Source organism: Saccopteryx bilineata, chromosome 3, assembly GCF_036850765.1.
Source record: "Saccopteryx bilineata isolate mSacBil1 chromosome 3, mSacBil1_pri_phased_curated, whole genome shotgun sequence".
NCBI classification, from domain to species: Eukaryota; Metazoa; Chordata; class Mammalia; order Chiroptera; family Emballonuridae; genus Saccopteryx; species Saccopteryx bilineata.
In genome coordinates, this window is record NC_089492.1 from 61,406,402 (window position 1) to 61,427,318 (window position 20,917).

At 37.1% G+C, this 20,917-nt stretch overlaps 1 protein-coding gene across 7 annotated transcripts in view; it reads left to right on the forward strand.

Moving 5' to 3' along the window:
- The first annotated feature begins 3,571 nt into the window (after positions 1–3,571).
- YTHDF3 (YTH N6-methyladenosine RNA binding protein F3) overlaps positions 3,572–20,917 on the forward strand; it is a 43,697-nt gene continuing 26,351 nt past the window's right edge. The window contains exons 1-5 of one of the 7 annotated variants that reach the window (XM_066266210.1): positions 3,720–3,948; positions 4,402–4,426; positions 7,717–7,861; positions 10,039–10,124; positions 12,068–12,103. In XM_066266210.1, coding sequence (XP_066122307.1) covers positions 7,804–7,861; positions 10,039–10,124; positions 12,068–12,103 — 180 coding nt within the window. In that variant the 5' untranslated portion in view covers positions 3,720–3,948; positions 4,402–4,426; positions 7,717–7,803. Of the gene's footprint in view, positions 3,949–4,401; positions 4,427–7,716; positions 7,862–10,038; positions 10,125–12,067; positions 12,104–20,917 lie in introns of all 7 variants that reach the window. The other 6 variants (XM_066266211.1, XM_066266215.1, XM_066266213.1 and 3 more) reach the window with 6 other exon arrangements.

Sequence of the window (20,917 nt, forward strand, 5' to 3'; positions counted from 1 at the left end):
ACAAACACCCGGGCAGCTCTTCCCAAGACCACACGTTGGTATACATTGCTTAGGGAAACCTTAGGGCTACTTGATGATTTTTGCTGCCTTTTCCCTGTCTTTGTAAATTTCCCTAGAGTAAACAAGAGAATAAATGAAACGTTGTGCTCCAAAGTGCCAACAGAATCAAGAATGGGGCATGTCTAAAGGACACACACAAAAAACCTTGATCTCCCAAAAGCCAAAGCTTGGAGCGATTTGAGCAACAAAACAACTAATGACAATACGGGATTATATAACTCAAAGAATGATATAAATATGGGAGAACGGACAAAGCTTTCTTGCATATGAATTCCCAAAAATATAGGTAGCTACTCCAGGAAGTGTAGTTTTAATTTCCTTGATTGTAGGCTTGATTTAATGACTTACCTCCTAAGAGCAGCATAAGGAAAAGTAGAAAATATTAACTTTTCCATAGAGAAACCCAGCAGACACCACCTTAATCAAATGACCAAGATTAACATCACCTGTGTAAGTCATATTTTTGGCTTGTGCTCCCTGATATGATGTGATGAGAAAGGTGCCTCACCTGTGTCGTTCCAAAATCCATAACCCAAGTCGAACTCGTGAGAAAACATCTGTTTAATATTTATCTTTCACTATCCATTGTCCCAGTGTTCCTTAGCGGTCAACTTTCTGATTTTTAGCTGAGCACATCGCAACCTAGAATATGCCAGGACATATTTTTCAAATTTCCTTCAACTTGGTATTTTCTTAAGACTGTGTTCTATTTAGTCGGAGATAGAAGCAGGAAATGTAATTTCTATAAAATGTCACGAAGGGTAGTGATGTGTCTTTCTTCACTTTTCTTTTTGTGGGTAGGAATGTGATTATGCTGACTGGAAGTGGGACAGTCAGTCATCTTGTGCTGCGGGGTTATCATGAGGATGGTAGAACCAGAGGCTAGGAGCCTAAAACTTGACACTGTGACAGCAGCTTGAACCCTGAACTATCTCGACTTCTGCATGAGAGAAAAACAGAGCTCTGCCTTAAGTTCCTATTATTTTGGATTTGATGACATCTGCAGCTGAACCTAATTAGACCTGATACCAAGTGTCATGCAGAAAGAAGTACAGGACCATTGTGTAGAGTTCTGCAGACTGTAAGTTCATTGGATAAAGGCACCAAGATGGCTGATGGGTAATTCAGTGTCTGCCTGCTCCTTTCCAAGCTTTCAACCGTGCTGTGCTCACCAGAAGGTGATACGCCAGTGGCCCAGTAAGAGTGAAAATTTTTGTCTACTCTAGATCAGCATTTTCCGAAATGCCACTTGCATACTTCTGGAGGCAGTGGAGAGGACTCTAGGTAGTTCCCAGATGTACAATAAGAAAAGACTTTGTTGAGGAGCAGCTATGAAAGCGAACAGAACATGCTATTAGCAGCATTATGTGGTGGCTAGAGTACAAGCTCTGGAGCCAAACTGCCTGTGTTCAAATTCTGGCTCTTCCAGGGACTAGTGGTGTTATTTTGGGCATGTTTTTATTTTATTTTATTTTATTTTATTTTATTTTATTTTATTTTATTTTACAGAGACAGAGAGTCAGAGAGAGGAATAGACAGGGATAGAGAGACAGGAACGAGAGAGATGAGAAGCATCAATCATCAGTTTTTCGTTGAGCGTTGCAACACCTTAGTTGTTCATTGATTGCTTTCTCATATGTGCCTTGACCGTGGGCCTTCAGCAGACTAAGTAACCTTTTGCTTGAGCCAGCGACCTTGGGTCCAAGCTGGTGAGCTTTGCTCAAACCAGATGAGCCCACGCTCAAGCTGGCGATTTAGGGGTCTCGAACCTAGGGTCCTCGTCATCCCAGTCTGGCGCTCTATCCACTGCGCCACTGCCTGGTCAGGCTGGGCATGTTTCTTAACCGCACTATGCATCAGTTTTTTATAATAGCACTTAACACACAAGGATGCTATGAGGACATAAATGATTATTAAAATGCCTAACATATAATGAACAATGAATGAATGCACGTTATTATCAGAATTATTATAAATAATTCTGGGAATTATTTATCGAAGAAACCAGAAACTAGCCCTCGATAACCACTGCTGGTGGAAAGAGTACCGTCCCACAATTTATACATAGCCGACCTTGTTTTACTCATGAGCAAATTAAGGCTTAGAAAATTTCAGTGACTATCCCAAGGCTTTACGACTAATTCTAGCCTAGCCAGAATTCAAACTCAGATTGATTGGATTTGAAAGCTATGCTTTTTAATTTAGATTATTAAGGCTCAAAGACAAGGGCTGAAAAATTCACAAGCTTCCTTTTGCATAATCTCAATTTCTCCATTCATATCATGTAGTAGCAAATTCTAACTAAAAAGGTCTGCATTGGGAGTGCAAGAGGGTAAACTGGAAACATCAGGACCAACAATTGAAAGGATGGGAGAGTCCTGGGAAATGGCATGACTGCTCAACCTGAACTGAAAATTAGTGAGTACCTGGGGCTTGAGGCAAAATGGGAGCGAATGGGATGCTGGCCAGACCTTCTGCCTCTTGGTGATTGATATGCAACAGTAGATTCTCAAGATAAGGTCCAGTTCTGTTATTCAGTGCTCCTAAAAGATTGTTACATTGTAACCCACAAAAGTAATCCTCCTATAAATCAGCAACCTGATACTTTCTAAATTATCACCTACTTGATGATCTTGGAAGAAGTTAGGCATTTAAATTATTTCTTTAAATAGTCCACAATGCGCCCGTTAGACAAGGAATCTTTGCCTTTATTGCAAATATATTATTTCAACAAATTTCAAAATGTTGCATATCCCTTTGGTTTTGCCACTTTGCAGAAAAGTAACTTTACCAGTTACTTTAAACATTTCTCTTTTTAGGACTGAAAACGTCTTGCAACAACGCTTATTTTTGCCAAAGTTGGATTTATTCATTCATTAAAATCAACTTAACAGCTCAAGAAGGGAACAGAAGTCCATGAATTGGGTGGCGAAGTCTGCTCCACAGGTTACAGTGGAGCTGTGAGTCCTATCACGTTGCTGGAGTTTGGCGAGAACGAACACCTGCCTTCTCACTTCCTACTGCTTTTATAGGTGCCAGTTCCGAGAGCTCCAACACAGCCGCTCTCGCCGCACGTGCTGGCTGTTACGGACGGCCCAGCAAGTCCGTCCGAGGGAGGCTGACTCAACCAGCCGCACACGTGGCTTTGGAGTCTTGGAGGCTCCTGTGCAGGCCCGGCCACCGCTAAGCGATCTTCCGCAGCGGTCCAATCCGCCAGCGGCCACTCCGCTGTCTGGAGGGGCCGCCAGTCCGGCTTTACAATTCCCGGCAGCTGTGCCTCCCACCCAGGCCCACTTCCTGCCCAGAATGCCCCGGAAACGTGCTCTGGCCCAGGTTTCCGCTGACGCCTCCCGACGGACGTCCTGCAGCCATGGGGCTGGACAGAGAAACCTACCGAAACGTACCAGGAAGTTGGCGCTCGCAGCCGCACAGGCGCGCTCCCTCTTTGGCGCATGCGCCCAGCACCAGCCGCGCGACTCCCGTCTCTAGTGATGTGGCGTGCGGGGGCGGAGCCCAGGCCAGTGGCGGGAGGGTGGGGAGGAAGAGCGAGGTGAGCGCGGACGTCAGACTGGAGAGCGGAAGGTCAGGAAGGCTCGGAGCGGAAGTGAGACTAGGAGTCTGTCCGCCATTGTGGACCCGAGAAGCAGTGAGCGAGAAGAGAAGACGAGCGTGCAAGCGGAAGAGACGGGCTCATCCACCGACTCCTCAACGCGAGGCCCTCTTTCTGGCTTTGCAGCGGGCAGCGGCAGCGGCGGCGGCTGGGACAGTCTACTTGGCCGAGGGCGGCTTCCAACTGCTGTGAGTGCACGGGGAGAGGCCCAGGCGGCAGCGGCGGCGGCGGCAGCTCTCGGGTTGCGGTGAAGAATGTCAGCCACTAGCGTGGATCAGGTGAGGGAGCCGAGGCCTCAGGCTCGGCAAAGGCCCGAGCCCCGGAGCTCCACCCTCGCGTGGGGCTTCGGCTCCTCCCCGTCGCCGCCGCTGCCGGCCCCATAACGGTGCCCTGGGCGCAAGTTGCTGCGGTCCTGCGGCTCGGGCCGTGCGCCCTGCTCGCGTCTGCGGTGGAGGCGGGAGGCCGCGGGCCGCGGGGGGTGGGGAGGGCGCAGCCCGAGGGCGGCCGACGTGGGCTGAGCCCGGCCGAGCTCGGGAGACCGACCGGAGCGGCCGCCGGAGGTTCACAGACGGAAGGTTGGGAAATCGGTGGCTATGCAGGATGCGGTGGCTTTCACTCCTACGCGGATTGTTTAAAATAACTTGTTCTGATAACGCTTTTGATTAACACACTTTTCCTCTTTTCTTTTTCTTTTTTCTTCTTATTACGACACCTCTCGTCTTGCTTCTCAGAGACCTAAAGGGCAAGGAAATAAAGGTGAGTTTGGATGTTTTTATGTTATTCACCAGTGTTGGTTTGATGTTACTTTGTAAACTGTGTGAGGGCTTATTTTGGTATGTTTTTTCCCGCACCCCCTTTTTTCTTGAAATGTAGGATTGGAGAAGCATTTCTCAAGGTTACAGAGGCCAAATATATCCAAAACCTCAGTAATTCCTTGCTTTGGTGCCACTTTTATAGAAAGCAAAGTGGTACAAGAAATGTTTTCCTACTTAGTTGTATTTCAGTTCAGATGTATATGAATGTAGTGAGATTTTTTTTTATTTTATTTTGCAATGTGTCTCTATTATGTAATTTCTCCCACAGAAAATTTATATGTGTGTGTGTATATATATATTTACACGTAGTAAGTGGGTATTTTGTTTGACATGTCTGGGTTACATTGGAACATGCAACCCCATAGTATTGCATGTCATTTTAGTGTCAATTGTACTGTTAATTACTGATTCTATTAAATTCAGTTAGGTTAGAGACCAAAATTGAACAGGCATTTCATTTGGCCATGTACTGATTGCAAAGGTGAGACTCAATTTGGTATTTTTGAAAGGACCAGCTGTGAAGGAAGTACATTCCTGCAGTGTTACGTGATTTACTAGTTAGTTTTGTTTTTTTTTTAAAAAAGGACTACTGAAAGTAAAGTATTTTAAAAATAAATGTATTTTGTACTTACTAATAGGGAATCATACAGTCAGCTGACTGAAACATGATTTTGATCATGTGACATGAGTATAGAACAATAACTGCTTTCTTGGGACAGTGCCAGTTAAATAACATTACAGCAAGTTATATATTTATAACAGTTTGTTATAGGACTTGAATCAGACTAAATGGAATTTAAGCTTCCTGTTTTTTATTTCAGTAGCAAAATATTACCTAGAAAATAAGATCTGCAATAGCTTTTCTGATGTAACTCAGTCTCATTATTGGTGCTCTTGATATTCTTCAGGTTTTTATTTGCTATAGCAGTTTTGAAAGGAACAGATATTGCATATACAGCTTAATTTTCTTTGAAAATTTGTACATATCAGATACATGGCACTGTATTAAGTGATGTAAATTTATTCCTTTGTTTTGATTAAAGATGTATTGGAATATACACTCATTTAGAAATTTTAAATTTTAGAATTTTTAGAGTTAAATTTTTCATTTTTGAATTATTTTCTATGTCATGAGTGTAAACGTCAGCATTTAATACTGTTGATTTAAGTGAGTTTTAAAAATTTTATTTGTAAACTTAAAAACCTATTATTTTCTTTTTTGCTAGTCTTCCCATTAGGAAGTATGTACATTTGGAGATATGTGAAATGTGTGCTCATTATTGCCTAGCATAAATTATTTTATCCTAGATCTGTGGGGAGGTGGCACTTTGCAAGGCTATTTGAAATGCTAAGTGTTTTGTGTTATCTGCTTTAAGGTAAGTATGCAAGTTCTATGAAGCACTTATTTGACAAAACAAAATAGCTCCTATTTAGTAAACTGTTACTATAAGCTTGATTTGTGACATAGTCATTTCACTTAGGTATGTTCTAGTGACATCTTTGTTGTAGATATAAGCTATATATAAGGTGTATTGCATATTGACCATAAGTAAAATATTTTGGTTATTAAAATTGTTTTATCAGTTTCACTCTTGTTAGGTGTATTTAGATACACATACAAAGTATTTATTTGCATGGTTCTTTATTGCAAGAAATTTCCTTTCTCCTTTATTGTTTGTGGATAGGATGATGGAGTACAGTATTCCTAGTATTAGTATCTGTGTTCTAATACTGCTTGTGACCACTAACTTGCCAAGTGAGCATGAACCCAGCGCATCTTTTGATCAGAATTTCCCCTCTATCCATGAAGTAAAAATAATAACTCGAGTCGTAAATCCTCTGGTATGTTATGAGGATTGTTGTAATTATAGTAGTACACTGCTCCAGGAATCAGACTTGCTGGGTTTCTTTTCACCTTCCTCGCCTCATCTGTTTTTAAGACGCAGGGAGACTGTTGCCTAAGATATGGCAGGAGAGAAAAGCTCTAATGGCCTAAAAGTATTGGTAGCTATTTAAGATGCTTTAAAATGGTAGGTATTACAAGTAGACGAATAAGATATATATTACTTTTATTTTTATGCCTCTGCAGGGAGAATTACAAGGCAAAGGCAGCACCCACCCCACTCCCCTCACCCCTGCAGGAACTGATACAAGTAGCTCTGAGTGTGAGAAAAACTACTCTGCCTTAGCTGACCTGGTTTTTAAACTAGTGAAATTGTTGTACAGTTACTCTGTTTACTTTTATGAAACAGAAAGCAAAATTATTTTTCTTGAACTACAGCCTCAGTATTCTAGGAACTTGTGTGTTAAACTTGAATTCAGAACTTACCAAACTTATGAAAAGTACATGTCCCTGAGGAGTTGTCAGAGTTTTAAAGCAGGATCCTTTTCAGTTAATAGAACTTTAGGGATGTGTGGTGTTTTTTTTACCCCCTGAATAATTATTATTAGTCGACGGTGTTGGCTTTACACTTGGCTTTAGAGTCTTCGATTTTCTGCTCAGTATTTTTATGCATATCTTTAATGACATAAATGCACTAAAGAAACTGAAATTTACAGGAAGTTTATAGCAGTATCTTTGTAAGGCAAAAATGCATTTGTAGCATACATATTCTAGGTTTACTTGTTTATAAGTTTAAATTCTATTAAATTCGTCTGTTGTCTATGTTAAATATTATCTTTTTTTTTTATTATCGTTGGCCAAAGTAGGACTGAAGGGTAGTAGAAATGTAAGGATAATTATTTACCCATTGGTCTATAACTGAAAACTGACTTTATATCACTTTTATTTATTAAGAAGAATTTTTGCTTGCTGAAATCAAATGTATTGTTCCTTTTCCTGCAGGCACTACAGAGAAATGTCAGATCCCATACTCCTAGTAGCCTCAGGCCTTACTGCTTGCTTCCTCCTATTCCTTGAGTTTTATATAATATATGAAAAGGAATTTATCTTTTCCCTACTCTCTTCTCCCTTCCTCTCGCAACATTATTTGATATAACTGCAGTTTCAAAAAATTAGACTAAATTTGGCTGTCTTTTAGTGTTTCAGAAAAGTAGTTGAATATGCCTTGTATTTTGGCAATATATTTTTTTTTTGTAACCTCTCCCCACCTCTCCTCTGGAAATGATTGAAAACCACTTAACTGTCATTTTAGGCTTTATTTTATTATTAATCCTCAAACATTTCTGTAAGGAGATAGAGGGTATATGGTATTGTCGCTGTTTTTGTAGGTGGGAAAACATGATGCACAGATCTGTTGACTTTCCTAACTTGATGTAGTCAGCCCAGAGCAAAGAATCACCTGGCTCCTAAGGCCCATGTTCTATCTTGATTTGACTCTGCTTCATAGAGCAGAGGAAACAGGCGAAGAATCATGTAAGTCATCTGTTCTTTTTTCCCTGAAGAACTGTACAGACTATGGAACTGGCTTGGATTTCATTACTATTTAATGGATCACAGTCTCCAAGACATTAGATTGTCATTAAGTAATGTTCAAAAAATAAAGTCTTTAAGACAGTTGAATTTCTTAAAAGTATGCTTTTGAAACTTAAGACCTAGCTTTTTATTCACATTTTAATTGAATGCAAGTTACTTGTCAGTATGCATAAAATACTTTTAATTGAACATTTCTTTAGATTGACTTACTCCATGAATAATCTTTTGAGATTTTTTAGGCATTTATGAATCACTTATAAATGACTGTAGACTAATGTTTGCAAATGTTTTGTTTATTAATCTCCATCTCTTAAGAGAAGAGAAAGACTAGAACAGAAGAAATAAGAATAGCAGTGTAATATATATTTAGATAAATTTCAAGTAGGCATTTTTTACTGTATTAGCAGTATGGATTAAATTTGTGAGAATCCAACAAATACAAGAAATAGATAGTAGTGATTTTGAAATGGGTAGTTTCACATATGTACTAGTGTAATAGTCCAAAAGTGTAGTGGAAAATTATTTTTGAAGGAATAATAGACTATGCATAACTACCTCTTGATAAAGGAGACAGGTATGTTAGAATATCTTGGGCTGATAACATTAGCCCACCAGAAATAATCTAAGGTACCTACCTCTTTATTTTCATTTCTGGTGGCTGTTAAGATATTTATATTCTGAGGAGCACATTTAGCTCAACCCTAGCTATGATACTATTTTTATCGGATAGAATTAAACCACTTCTGTGGATCAAGTTGACCATCAGGTTTCTCTTGGTAGTCTTCAAGGGGCAATGTAGGTTTACTTTCTGTGCTTCACAATATAGCATCATTTCTTTGAATAATCATTGCTACTCAGCGGGAGGCAAAGAACTAAAGGATATTGCCTATTTTTGCTCCCATGTCATTGTGAATATTACATTGCAGGTGATCTAAACTTGAATTAGGGAAAATAAAAGTGGCATGTTATTATAAAGGAACACAACTTAAAGCCATTGCCCCCAACCTTAATTTCTATTTCATGGCACTATTTTTTAAGTAATACTGTAAATCCCCAGATATTGAGGGTTATGTTTGTTTGTTTTTAAGAGATTGGTCAACATCCACCAGAAAGGTTCAACTTCTTACATCTTGTGTGTTTCAAAAGTAGTATAGAATAATGTATTTTCATAGACAGTGCCCGCACATCAAGTTTTAGCCAGGTAAAACTTCTGTGGTCCTAAAGTAATATTTAGTCCTATTTGGATCTTGTGATATTTTATGTAATAATATCAAGATTATTGCATACTGTCATTGACTACTGTGATGAAGTGAGGTGTAGGTAGGTACTATTACTATCTTCTTAAACAGAAGTAGAGTTACAGAGGCTAAGTAACTAACTAGAGGTCGATCACCCAGCTTCTTAGTGTTGGACTTAGGATTCAAACCCAGGACCTTCTTACTTCAAGTTTGCTCAAAAACACTCAAGACAATGTCAAGAGTATAAGAACTCTAGAGCATTTATGGAAATGATCTCTGAAAGATAATGGCATTATAAATTATTCTGATTGGTTTTCTTGTGTGTTGCTTTTACTTTCATGTGAAAGTCTTCATAACTTTTTGGTTAGAATTAAGGTCCTTTTTACATTTTTTCATAATTTATTCATTTAAGATATTTATTGTAAGTTCAAGTTACAAAAAAGTTATTCTTTATTTACCTTTATTGGACTAAGTAACAGATTTAACAAAGAACATTCAGAAATCTCTCTGACAACAACACTATTTGAAGTGGTGTTGTAGATTCAAATATGGCATTAGCAAACCCTTCCAGCATTTTAATTTAACTACTGGCTACAGTGTTGAAATGGGAATATTTACTTTTGTGTTTTTGGAAATGGAAAGTATTTATATAATTTGTATTTCTCTGATCCTGGGTTTTTCTAGACAAGATTTCTAATTTTTTGGTGGCACACAAATATTTGCATCCAAAATTTAATCTTTAAGAGTTTTTAAGTAAAAAGAACAGAGAGCTCAGGATAACATTTTGTGATTTGGTTTGAAAAATACTGAAAATGTTAAGATCTTCTGTGCTTCTCATAACAGTGATTATAACACATCTAATACAATCATATTCTTTAGTTTCAGTACAGAACGGTTCCATTCATCAAAAAGATGCTGTAAATGATGATGATTTTGAGCCATACCTAAGTAGCCAGACAAATCAGGTAAGTCTAATGGTTCCATATTTAGGAAGTTAAATATATATTACTATTATTTGATTTTCAGATAGATATTTTAATTGAATGAGATTAACCATAATATGAATTACCATATTTCTCCATGTATAAGATGCACCCTTTTTCAAAAAGCTTGGGATCTAAAAACTGGGTGTGTCTTATACAGTGGTGGTGGCGTTTCAAATGCCATCGGTGGAACTGAAGATGGGACAATATATGAAGATAGTGATTCGTCATCAGACACAGATGAGGAAAAGCTAGTGGATGGGAATTTTGACAATGATGAGTTATATGAATTTTATGATGAATAAAACGAGTTCAATAACTATGTAATACTCGTTTTTCCCCCCAAATTTCGGGCCCCAAAATTAAGGCGCGTCTTATACATGTGGAAATACAGGATAATTTAGTGTACATACCTGCATAATGGCGAATAACAGTTGTAGATTTATGGCACAGGAGAGTTCTTTAAAAATTATAGACAGCTGAAACTAGATTATGAAATAGAAAGATTTGAAGACGAACATGATTTGTATATATTGTAGATCATATTATTTTGAATGTTGAAACAATTTAATCTTTTAATATCACTGCCATATCTTTGTAGCCAAAGCAAATTTACAAAGTTTAATTAGCTAGGAATTTGTAGGAGAGGACTACTTTGTGCCTGAAAGTTTGGTTATATTGTTTTCTTCTTTATAAGGCATTCCAGTTTGAATTTCTCTGATAAAGTTTTAATATAACCTGGTAATGTGAGTAATAAAGATAAATAAAATAAACACTTTATAAACACTTGGTTCTATGTTGTACACATGGAGAATTTCATAAATCAAATAATTGGTGGCTTTTGAGATTCTTGGTTTTTGAATTTTTCACAAATCTTGTGAATTTATAGCAATAATTTAGATTTAAACATTAGAAAATGGTATTCTTTGGTCTATGTATACTATTTCTGTCTGCATCCATTGGCTTGTTAATAAAAAATGTCACTATTAGAAATAAGTTTTAAAAATGAACTTGTTATTAACCAGTTTCTTTAGGGAGAATGGTCTGAAATAAAGCTGCTTTTGTTTTGCTTTTAAAAAGATATATGAAAAAAAAAAAAAAAAAGAAAAAGATATATGAAAAAATGTACCTTGAAGTCTTAACCTCTAGTTTTTAAAACTATGAAAGAACAAGGAACTAAATTTTATTACACAAGTTTTTAGTTTCAGAGTAAATTTGAACAAAAAGTAGTTTCCAGCAGTGGCATGTAAAAATATTTTTAGGACTGTAGAGTCATGTTTATGTTCAATCTAGTTAACCACTTGGTAATTTCTTTACCTCCTTCTATCTGTTGATCCACATTCCTAGTGTATGTTGGGAGGGAATAAATAAATGAGAACGAAGAAAAATGGGTGATAAAATCTATCAGAGTCTGGCTACTCTTAAGAATGAAAACATTTCATATTTATGTAATCTTTATGATCCCAATAAATTTACTTCCACCTAAAGGTTGTAAAAGAATGTATCATTGGAAAAGAGGAGAAAACCATTGGGTTTGCAATGTGGTGCAAGTTTAAAAGAAACATACAGTGTTCTGTTTGGGGCCATACAGTAACCTCAGTTAATATCCCTTATGGCAGTGTTTTCCATTTTTTTAAGAAAATCTGATATTTTGAGGTATAGTAGATATTTCCCCTACAAACTCTTCATTATCAGATAAGCTTGAGAAGTTTATTTGGTCTAAATAATTGAATTTTTTTTTTCCTACTTCATACTTGATTAAAATGTTAAATGAGTTTCTAAGACAATGATATAGTATGCAGAGGCTCTGCCTTGTTTAAATTCTGTTATCAAGGATTTTAGTGGATTGTAAATGTTTGAAAATTGCTACCATAAGAATCTTCGTTTTACTTGGTAACAGATATTTTATAATTCGTTTGTCACAGGGTCTTAGAAGATTGGTTATTTGGCATTCCACAGAGGTACTTCAGGTCTGCCTAGGGGAGGCTGGGGGAGTGTACCCTTGATCCTATCCTTGTGGCTACCAGAGCTGTGCTCTTACTTTTATCTGCTTTTTCTTTTATTTTAATTTTGTATAAGATTTCACTTGTAAAAAATTTTTTCAAGTGTTGGCAAATTATATTTTAAGAATATAAATGTGTTTACCTTAATGAACCCAATTTTTAAATTGTGTCATAAAAGCTTATGTTGGCAAAAACATTTCTAAAAGATTTGCTTTAATAATGATGTTTAAGTGGAAGGTCTTGTGCGTATATTAATTAAATCATTATTTTAATTCATGATGTTTGAGTTATATATTCATGTGCTGCTTAAAGAGAGGTTTATTTATTTATTTATTTTTTACAGAGACATTGAGTGAATCAGAGAGAGGGATAGACAGGGACAGACAGACAGGAACGGAGAGAGATGAGAAGCATCAATCATTAGTTTTTCATTGCGCGTTGCAACACCTTAGTTGTTCATTGATTGCTTTCTCATGTGCCTTGACCGCGGGCCTTCAGCAGACCGAGTAACCCCTTGCTTGAGCTAGCGACCTTGGGTCCAAGCTGGTGAGCTTTGCTCAAACCAGATGAGTCTGCACTCAAGCTGGCGACCTCGGGGTCTCGAACCTGGGTCCTTCCACATCCCAGTCCGACGCTCTATCCACTGCGCCACCTCCTGGTCAGGCTAAAGAGAGGTTTAAAGTGTGATACCAGTAAGGCTGTATTTTACTTCCCTTTCCTTGCTAGTACTAATGAATAGGTTTTCAGCAGTTATCTTTCTGTAATGCTGAAAATAATTATGTGTAATCAGGGTACATACTTACTTTTTAAAGAGCACCACAACTCTAGAATATTGAAAACTGTTCTATTCGAGAGAAAAATTGAAAATAATCTGAATTCTGAAAGTAAGTTGTATAAGTGTTGAAGTTACCATACTTACAGTTATTTAACTGCAGTAGAAAAATTTGTAAAAATCAACCTTTTAAAGTGGGTTAGTGAAAACTGGATTTATTGGTGAAATATATCAAGTAATTATTTGCAGGTTTAAAGTTTTACAAGTATTTTTAGGTCCTTAAACTGACCTAATTGTTGTAATTATATAATTTCTCAAGTTTTTAATTAAATACACAGTATGACTTTAAAATTAAATCCCACCTGACCTGTGGTGGCGCAGTGGATGAGGCATTGACCTGGGACACTGAGGTGCCCAGTTCAAAACCTTGGGCTTGCCTGGTCAAGGCACATATGGGAGTTGGTTCTTCCTGCTCCTTCCCACCTTCTCTCTCTCTCTCTCTCTCTCTCCATTCTAAAAAAAAAAAAAAAAAAGAATAAAATTAAATCTCATCTGATTTTAGTACTATAAATAAGAAAAATGAATCATTTGTTTAGAAAGCTGTTTAATGTTTTCAGTTAATCAACTTGTTTTAAATTTTTCTTTCTGGATTGATTTTAGAGAGAAACGTAGATTTGTTGTGTTACTTAGTTATGCACTCACTGGTTGTTTCTTGTGTGTACCCTGACTAGGGATCTAACTTGCAAACTTAGTGTATCAAGATAATTCTCTAACCATCTGAGCTACCTGGCCAGGCTGGTTAATTTAAATTGTTTTGTATACTTAGATCTAATTCACATCAAACCCAGGGATACTTGAATCACCTTATTGGTTTTCTGTGCCATATTGCTTCTGTTTTCTAGGGTTCACTTTCTTATGGAATAATTTTTATAGTGATTTACAAGTGATGTCTGTCCTTCAGATCCTAAAATTAGTTCTCTATTATGTGGCTATATACAGCCAAATTGGATGTTTCTGTTTGGTAGGAAAGGTAGGATTTTCAAAACTCACATCTTAACCCAGTGGGTTGGAAGACAGGACCAGCTGAAGTTTTATGAAATTTGTGTTTTTGTTGCTTCTCTTAATTCTTTCTTGAGTTTGTCTCATTATTTAAAGATTTATAAAATTAAAAAAAAGATTTGTAAAATTTTGTGCTTAATAGGTTATTTTGCTTAATTATGAAGTAGATGTACATGTTTACATTTATGTAAACTACTTGCTGGGTAAAGTTTTTTTGTTTATTCTTTTAAAAGATCACTGTATTTAAGTAAAAAATGGAGGTCAGGAATACAGAAAAATAGTTATCTATAATTCTTCAGAATAATTGAACAATTAAGTTGTTCAGAAAATTCAGGTTTATTTGGTACTATTAAAAGTGCTATTATATAGCCTGACCAGGCGATGGCACAGTAGATAGAGCGTTGGACTGGGATGCGGAGGACCCGGGTTCAAGACCCCGAGCTCACCAGCTTGAGTGTGGACTCATCTAGTTTGAGCAAAGCTCACCAGCTTGGACCCAAGGTTGCTGGCTTGAATAAAGGGTTACTCAGTCTGCTGTAGCCCCATGGTCAAGGCACATATGAGAAAGCAATGAGCAACTAAAGTGCCACAACAAAAAACTGATAATTGGAGAGAAAAAGACGGCAGCGGAGTAGGCGGATGCACAGACGCCCAGCTCTCACCTCCAAACTGGAATACAAATCAATTTAGGAAAAATCAGCATGAGAAAAAACTGATAATTGATGCTTCTCATCTCTCTGAGTTTCTGTCTGTCCCTATCTATCCCTCTCTCTGACTCTCGCTCTGTCTCTAAAAAAAAAATAAATAAATAAAGTACTCTTAAAAAAAAGTGCTATATAAATTTGAAGAATAAACTGGGAGAATGAAATTTGAGTTTGTCTGCTTGCATATATGGGGAAATTAATTAATTTCTAGCCATGTTTATTAGGGAAGAGGTGTAGAGAACTAAGAAAGTAACATAACATTTTGAATTTTACTATTTTTTGTTCCTATTCTTAGTTAAGTTTTTTATTATCTCTACTTGTTTGCATGATTTCCTAACTATGGTCTATTTGTTTGTTTATTTTGAAGAGGAAGGGAAGAGAGAGAAAATACCAGTTTGTTGTTCCACTTATTTATGCATTCATTGGTTGATTCTTAGATATGCCCTGACTGGGGATTGTATTCCGAAACCTTGGTGTGTCAAGACAACACTAACCAACTGCACTACCTGGCCAGGGCCTCAGGAGCCTTCTTACAGTTGAAATTTGATTTTGCCATTGTTGTGTTAAAGACTTTACCTCAGCTTCACAACACATCTCTTCCTGCCTCATCTTAGATCAGCAGTCTTCATGGAACTGACTTGGAAATAGGGCTTATTATTTTCTGAATCTTTTTTCATGACCTCAAAATGTACAATTTGCACACACCCACACACAAACTCATATGTCTGTTACTTCTGAAGTCTTTTCTGATTCCCACAGTTACTTGTAGCCTTCCTTTTGAGCTAGTGTTTATTTGTTTTGCTTTGTTTGTGGTACTTCCATTATAGTGTTTACCAACTTGTAGGATAAATATGTCTTCCCCAGTAGACCTGTGAAGTCCTTTAGATCAGAGACCATGTTTTTCATTTTTTTGTCTTTAGTGACTGGCACTTTAATCTGGCACATAGTAGGCTTTCTTTTTATTTTATTTTATTTTTTATTTTTTCCTTGAAGTGAAAGGAGGGGAGATAGTGAACAGACTCCTGCATGCACCCCGACTGGGATCAACCTGCATCCCCTGTGTGGGGCTGACGATCCAGTCAATTGAGCTATTTTTAGCACCTAAAGCTCTGCTGGGGTCCATGCGCCTCAGGCTGTTGCTTGAACCATTTGTGCTACTGGCAGTGGGAGAGGTACTGGAAGAGAAGCAGATGGTCATTTCTCCTTTGTGCCCTGACTGGGCATTGAACTTGGGACATCCATATACTGGGTCAGTGCTCTACCCACTGAGACAACTGGCCAGGGCAATAGACTTTCATTAAATACTTATTACTGGGTTAGGTTATCTTTTAAAATTAGGGAATGAAGAGTTATGGTTGATGAATTTTTAAATATTAGAGGGAAATATTGATAAGCATTAAACATGGACTAACCTTCACTTTTTGTTAATTCAGAAGTACTACAGATTGAAGTACCTCAGGTTCTTAAGGGAAAGCAGTTTGTTTATTTTTTCTCTGCAGGGCCTGTTATTGGTGGTTAATGCCCCAGTCTTTTTATTGAACCTCTGAAACATTGTACAGTATTCTTTCTTCGAAGATTGGATATTTATGAAGCAAAAATGGATATTAAGTTAGCTTAACTGAAGGACTGTCAGTTTTAACTGAGTTGTATTAAAATGTCTTTAATTCAGAGCAGTGATTATGAACTTTTTGTATTTTTCTGAAGCTGGAAACTGGGAGAGACAGTCAGACAGACTCCCGCATGCACCCGACCAGGATCCACCCGGCACGCCCACCAGGGGCACGCTCTGCCCACCAGGGGGTGATGCTCTACCCCTTAGGGGCGTCGCTCTGCTGCGACCAGAGCCACTCTAGCGCCTGGGGCAGAGGCCAAGGAGCCATCCCCAGCGCCCGGGCCATCTTTGCTCCAATGGAGCCTTGGCTGCGGGAGGGGAAGAGAGAGACAGAGAGGAAGGGGGGGGGGAGTGGAGAAGCAAATGGGCGCTTCTCCTATGTTCCCTGGCTGGGAATCGAACCCGGGTCCCCTGCACGCCAGGCCGACGCTCTACCGCTGAGCCAACCGGCCAGGGCCTGAACTTTTTTTTATTCAAGTTTTCTTTGAGATAATAGAAAAACAATTGACCTACAGCTAAGGGATAATAATTCAACATTCTAAGGAAGAACTTTTAATCTTTTCTATTTTAATTTTCAGGTAAAAAAGGAATAAAGGTAAAGGCTTAACTATATTTTCATTTAGCACTTAGCAGTTAAAGATTTTAAGAAATCTTTACAATTGAAAGCAGCAGATACTATCCCCATTTTACCAGTGAAATACAAGGATTAGAGAAACTAAATGATCTGATGGGATCACTAAGATAGAAAGTGGAAGAGTACAGAATTGAGACCAGTTCTTGCTTACTATATCCCATCATGACTTTATACTCTTTAAGATCTGGACTAGCTTTGAAATTATACAAATAGGCTTAATAATTAAGTTACATTTTAAAGAGACAGGCTAAGTTGTATTAATAAATATGCCATATTTTCCTATGTGTAAGACGCGCCCATGTATAATAATACACCTTAATTTTGGGGCCTGAAATTTGTAGGGGAAAAAAAGTATTACATAAAATTATTGAACTCAAGTATTATTCATTATATAATTCATACAACACCTCATCACTGTCAAAACTCCCATCTTGTCCTCATCTGTGTCTGATGACGAATCAGTCTTCATATATTGCCCCGTCTTCAGTTCCATCTATGGCATTTGAAATGCCACAACAACTGTGTAAGACACATCCAATTTTTAGACCTCAAATTTTTTCCGAAATAGTGTGCTTCTTATACATGGAGAAATATGGACTATTGTTGATTGACTACTTAATGTGTATCAGGCACTATATTTTTATTTCCTTTTTTTTTTTCCAGTTGAGAGGGATAGACAGAAAGGGAGAGAGATGAGAAGCATCAACTCATAGTTGCAGCACCTTAGTTGTTCATTGATTTCTTTCTCATCTGTGCCTTGACAGGGAGGGGCTGCGCTGAGCCAGTGACCTATGGTCTCAAGCCAAAAACCATGAGATCATGTTGATGATCCTATGCTCAAGCCAGATGAGCCCACACTGAAGCCAGTGACCTTGGGGTTTTGAAACTATCACCTCAGCGTCCCAGGTTGACACTCTGTTCACTGCTTCACCACCTGGTCAGGCTTTATTTCCTTTTATAGAGGAGAGAACAATGTAGAGTTGTAACTTGGCTATTCTCCTTTCGCTGGTAAATGCCTGGGCTGGAATTAGAATTTGGTTGCCTCATGGTTTCACTTCAACCTTATATTAAATGGCCTTTTTAGGTGGTATTTCTAAGTTTATGTTGTAAACTTAGGATAAAGGGTTTGTGAGTCTGTTCTCACCAGTATGTTTATTATATCCATTGATTATTGTATTACTTTTTATATATGTTGTTGTTTTTCCCTTCCAATTAGTTTTTTGAATGAGGGAAATACCAAAAATTTTGTCACATTAAGGGTTGTAAGTCTTGAAGGAATATAGTAAAATATCACTATTACTGACCACTTTAGAATTATGAATAAACTATTTTAAAGCAATTATTTTAAATAAACTAAAATTTATGAGATTATGTCTCATAATAATTAGGTTTTAAGTAAAAGGTGAAAGTAAGTTTTGAGTTACTTTCCATTATCAGTAAGTGGAAATTTTGTTTTCTCCACTACCAAGGCACGCTCCTCTAATTGATATTCCACTTAGCTAGCAACTACAATTTTACTCTAAATTTAGCAAACCATTTAAAAATATTTTCAATTATAATCAAAGCTTTACTAAATCACAATGTGTTGACTGTATCTTTTTTTAAACTTGAGTTTCCTACAACTTTGTTTTTACTAGAATCCACATCAAAGCCTTGCCTTTTTAAAGGAGATTGCTCAAGTTGCTTTTATAGAGCTAAGGAAAAAACATCATATTCAGCTAAAACTTGTGAGAGAAAAAGTAGGCCATTTATTTAGTGTACTCAAGGACTCTAGGTGGTAATAATAGCTGTGGACCGCTCTGTTGTCACACATGGACAATAACATATCTCTGCTTATTAAATAAGCCTGAGATGTCTGTGTGATAGGCAGATGGGACTACTAATGGAGCACATTTTAAAGTAATTTAAACAGAGCAAAGTAGTATAAATCGTGATTTAAAAAATAATTGAAAAGATACCAAAGTCTTTACACCCAAAAGGGTTTGGGCCTATTCCAGCCCCAAAGGTGACAGAATTGGCAAAAGTTGGTTCCCTGTTAATCTAATAGTAAAAGAGGTTTAGGACCTTTTTTTTTTGAATCAGTACAGGTTACAGAATCAGTTAAAGCAGAGTTGGCAAACTGTGGCCAGGGACCAAACCCTTGAGCTAGCAGCCTTTCTAAAAAGGTTGTTTTTATAAAGAATATGTGGCAGCAACCAGAGACTGTTTGACTTCTAAAGCTTAAAATACAGGGCAGGGCAAGAGTAGGTTTACAGTTCTGAGTATGTGAAACACAGTTAATAAAGATACTGTAATAGTCACAACTTGCTTGTCTTTTTCCATATGAACAACTGTAAACCTGCTTTGCCCACGCCTCTATTTGTGCTTTGGCCTTTTGTTGGCTGACCCTTGAATTACACTGTGGGTATAGATAAATTGAGGACTTGGTATATGACTGTTGTGCAAAATTCAGCATTTGTGATGGTGAAATAAGAATATTCAAAATAAGTTATGAGTATAATTTTGCAAACACTTTACTATGACAAATGAACTTAAAAACTTTATAGCTGGCCTGTTTTTCCACTCACATCCAGATGAGGACTTACTGAGTCTAGATTTCATAGCCAACATTCTAAAGTAAAACTTTGAAACTGATTACTTCCATGCTTTTTAGAGTTGTTCACAGTGACATTTTTGTCAGTATGAAACCTTGATTATTGTACTTTTATTTTTAGCAAGTAATTTAGTGACCAGATTATAGGTATGTGCACATTGTGCACGTGTGTTTTCATGGCGAGTAAAGTTTACTCATTAGTTTCTTCAATAATTTTTTTATTGAAAACCATTGTTGATGATTTTTGAACTTCCATCAAGCTCTTCTTGTATTTAAGTATAACAATAAAAATTTGTATCAAATGAGTATTGTTTATTAAGTCCAAGCTTTACTGGAAATATTCAGTAATAGTGTGTCATAATTATTAATCTAAATGTACCCTTTATTTGATACTCTTAAGTTTTTTTTTAGTTAGAATCATTTCAAAAGACAAAGTACTTGTTTTTTTTCATTACAGTGGACAGTTGTACAGTTGTGAGGTGTGTCACAAGAAACTTAATAGTTGGCCTGACCTGTGGTGGCGCAGTGGGATAAAGCGCCGACCTGGAACACTGAGGTCGCCGGTTCGAAACCTTGGGCTTGCCTGGTCAAGGCACATATGGGAGTTGATGCTTCCTGCTCCTCCCCCTTCTCTCTCTCTCTCTCTGTCTCTCTCTCTAAAAAAAAAAAAATCAATAAGAAACTTAATAGTAATAATAAAGCATCTTAGTTTTCATTGATTAGCCTTTAAAAAAAGTAATTTAAAATGAATTTCGGGTAGTATCAATATGATGTTTGTTACACATTTATATTGTTGTACTTTCATGAGTGGGAAAGCAGTGTCAGAATAGCCCCAAAAAAGTAATGGGGAAAAGAAACAAAACCAAGGTATGTATGTACTTTGCTCTGGGAAATTTAGAATTTCTATCTATATAGAAATTAAGTGAATAATCAACCTTTACAATTTCACCCTTGCAAAGGCAATACCAGTTATATTGACTGGATATTAGCTTAATTTTTTCACCTTGCATATTCATCTAAAGCTCTGTCAGAGACTTGAAAAATTACATCTACATCTAAGAGTGAAAATCTTACTGTCAGACCTGTTTTTGACAAAAGAAACACATTTTCAAAAGAAATCCTTAAAATATTTTTTATATTGTGCTATAAAAATTTGAATTAAAAAAATAGAATTCAATGCTTTGATTTTTGGTAAACACTGAATTCTTAGTTAATATTCAAATTAAAAGTTGCTTTAATTTTAGTAATTCTGGAGAAATATTACAGGAACTTATTTTCTAAATGAAAATTATGATCAGAAGGGTGATAAGTTTATTGGATAAAATTTGGAAAATATAAATAGTACAAAGAAGAGGCACTTGTTATCCTACACTATTAAGAAACCATAGTAAGGATTTG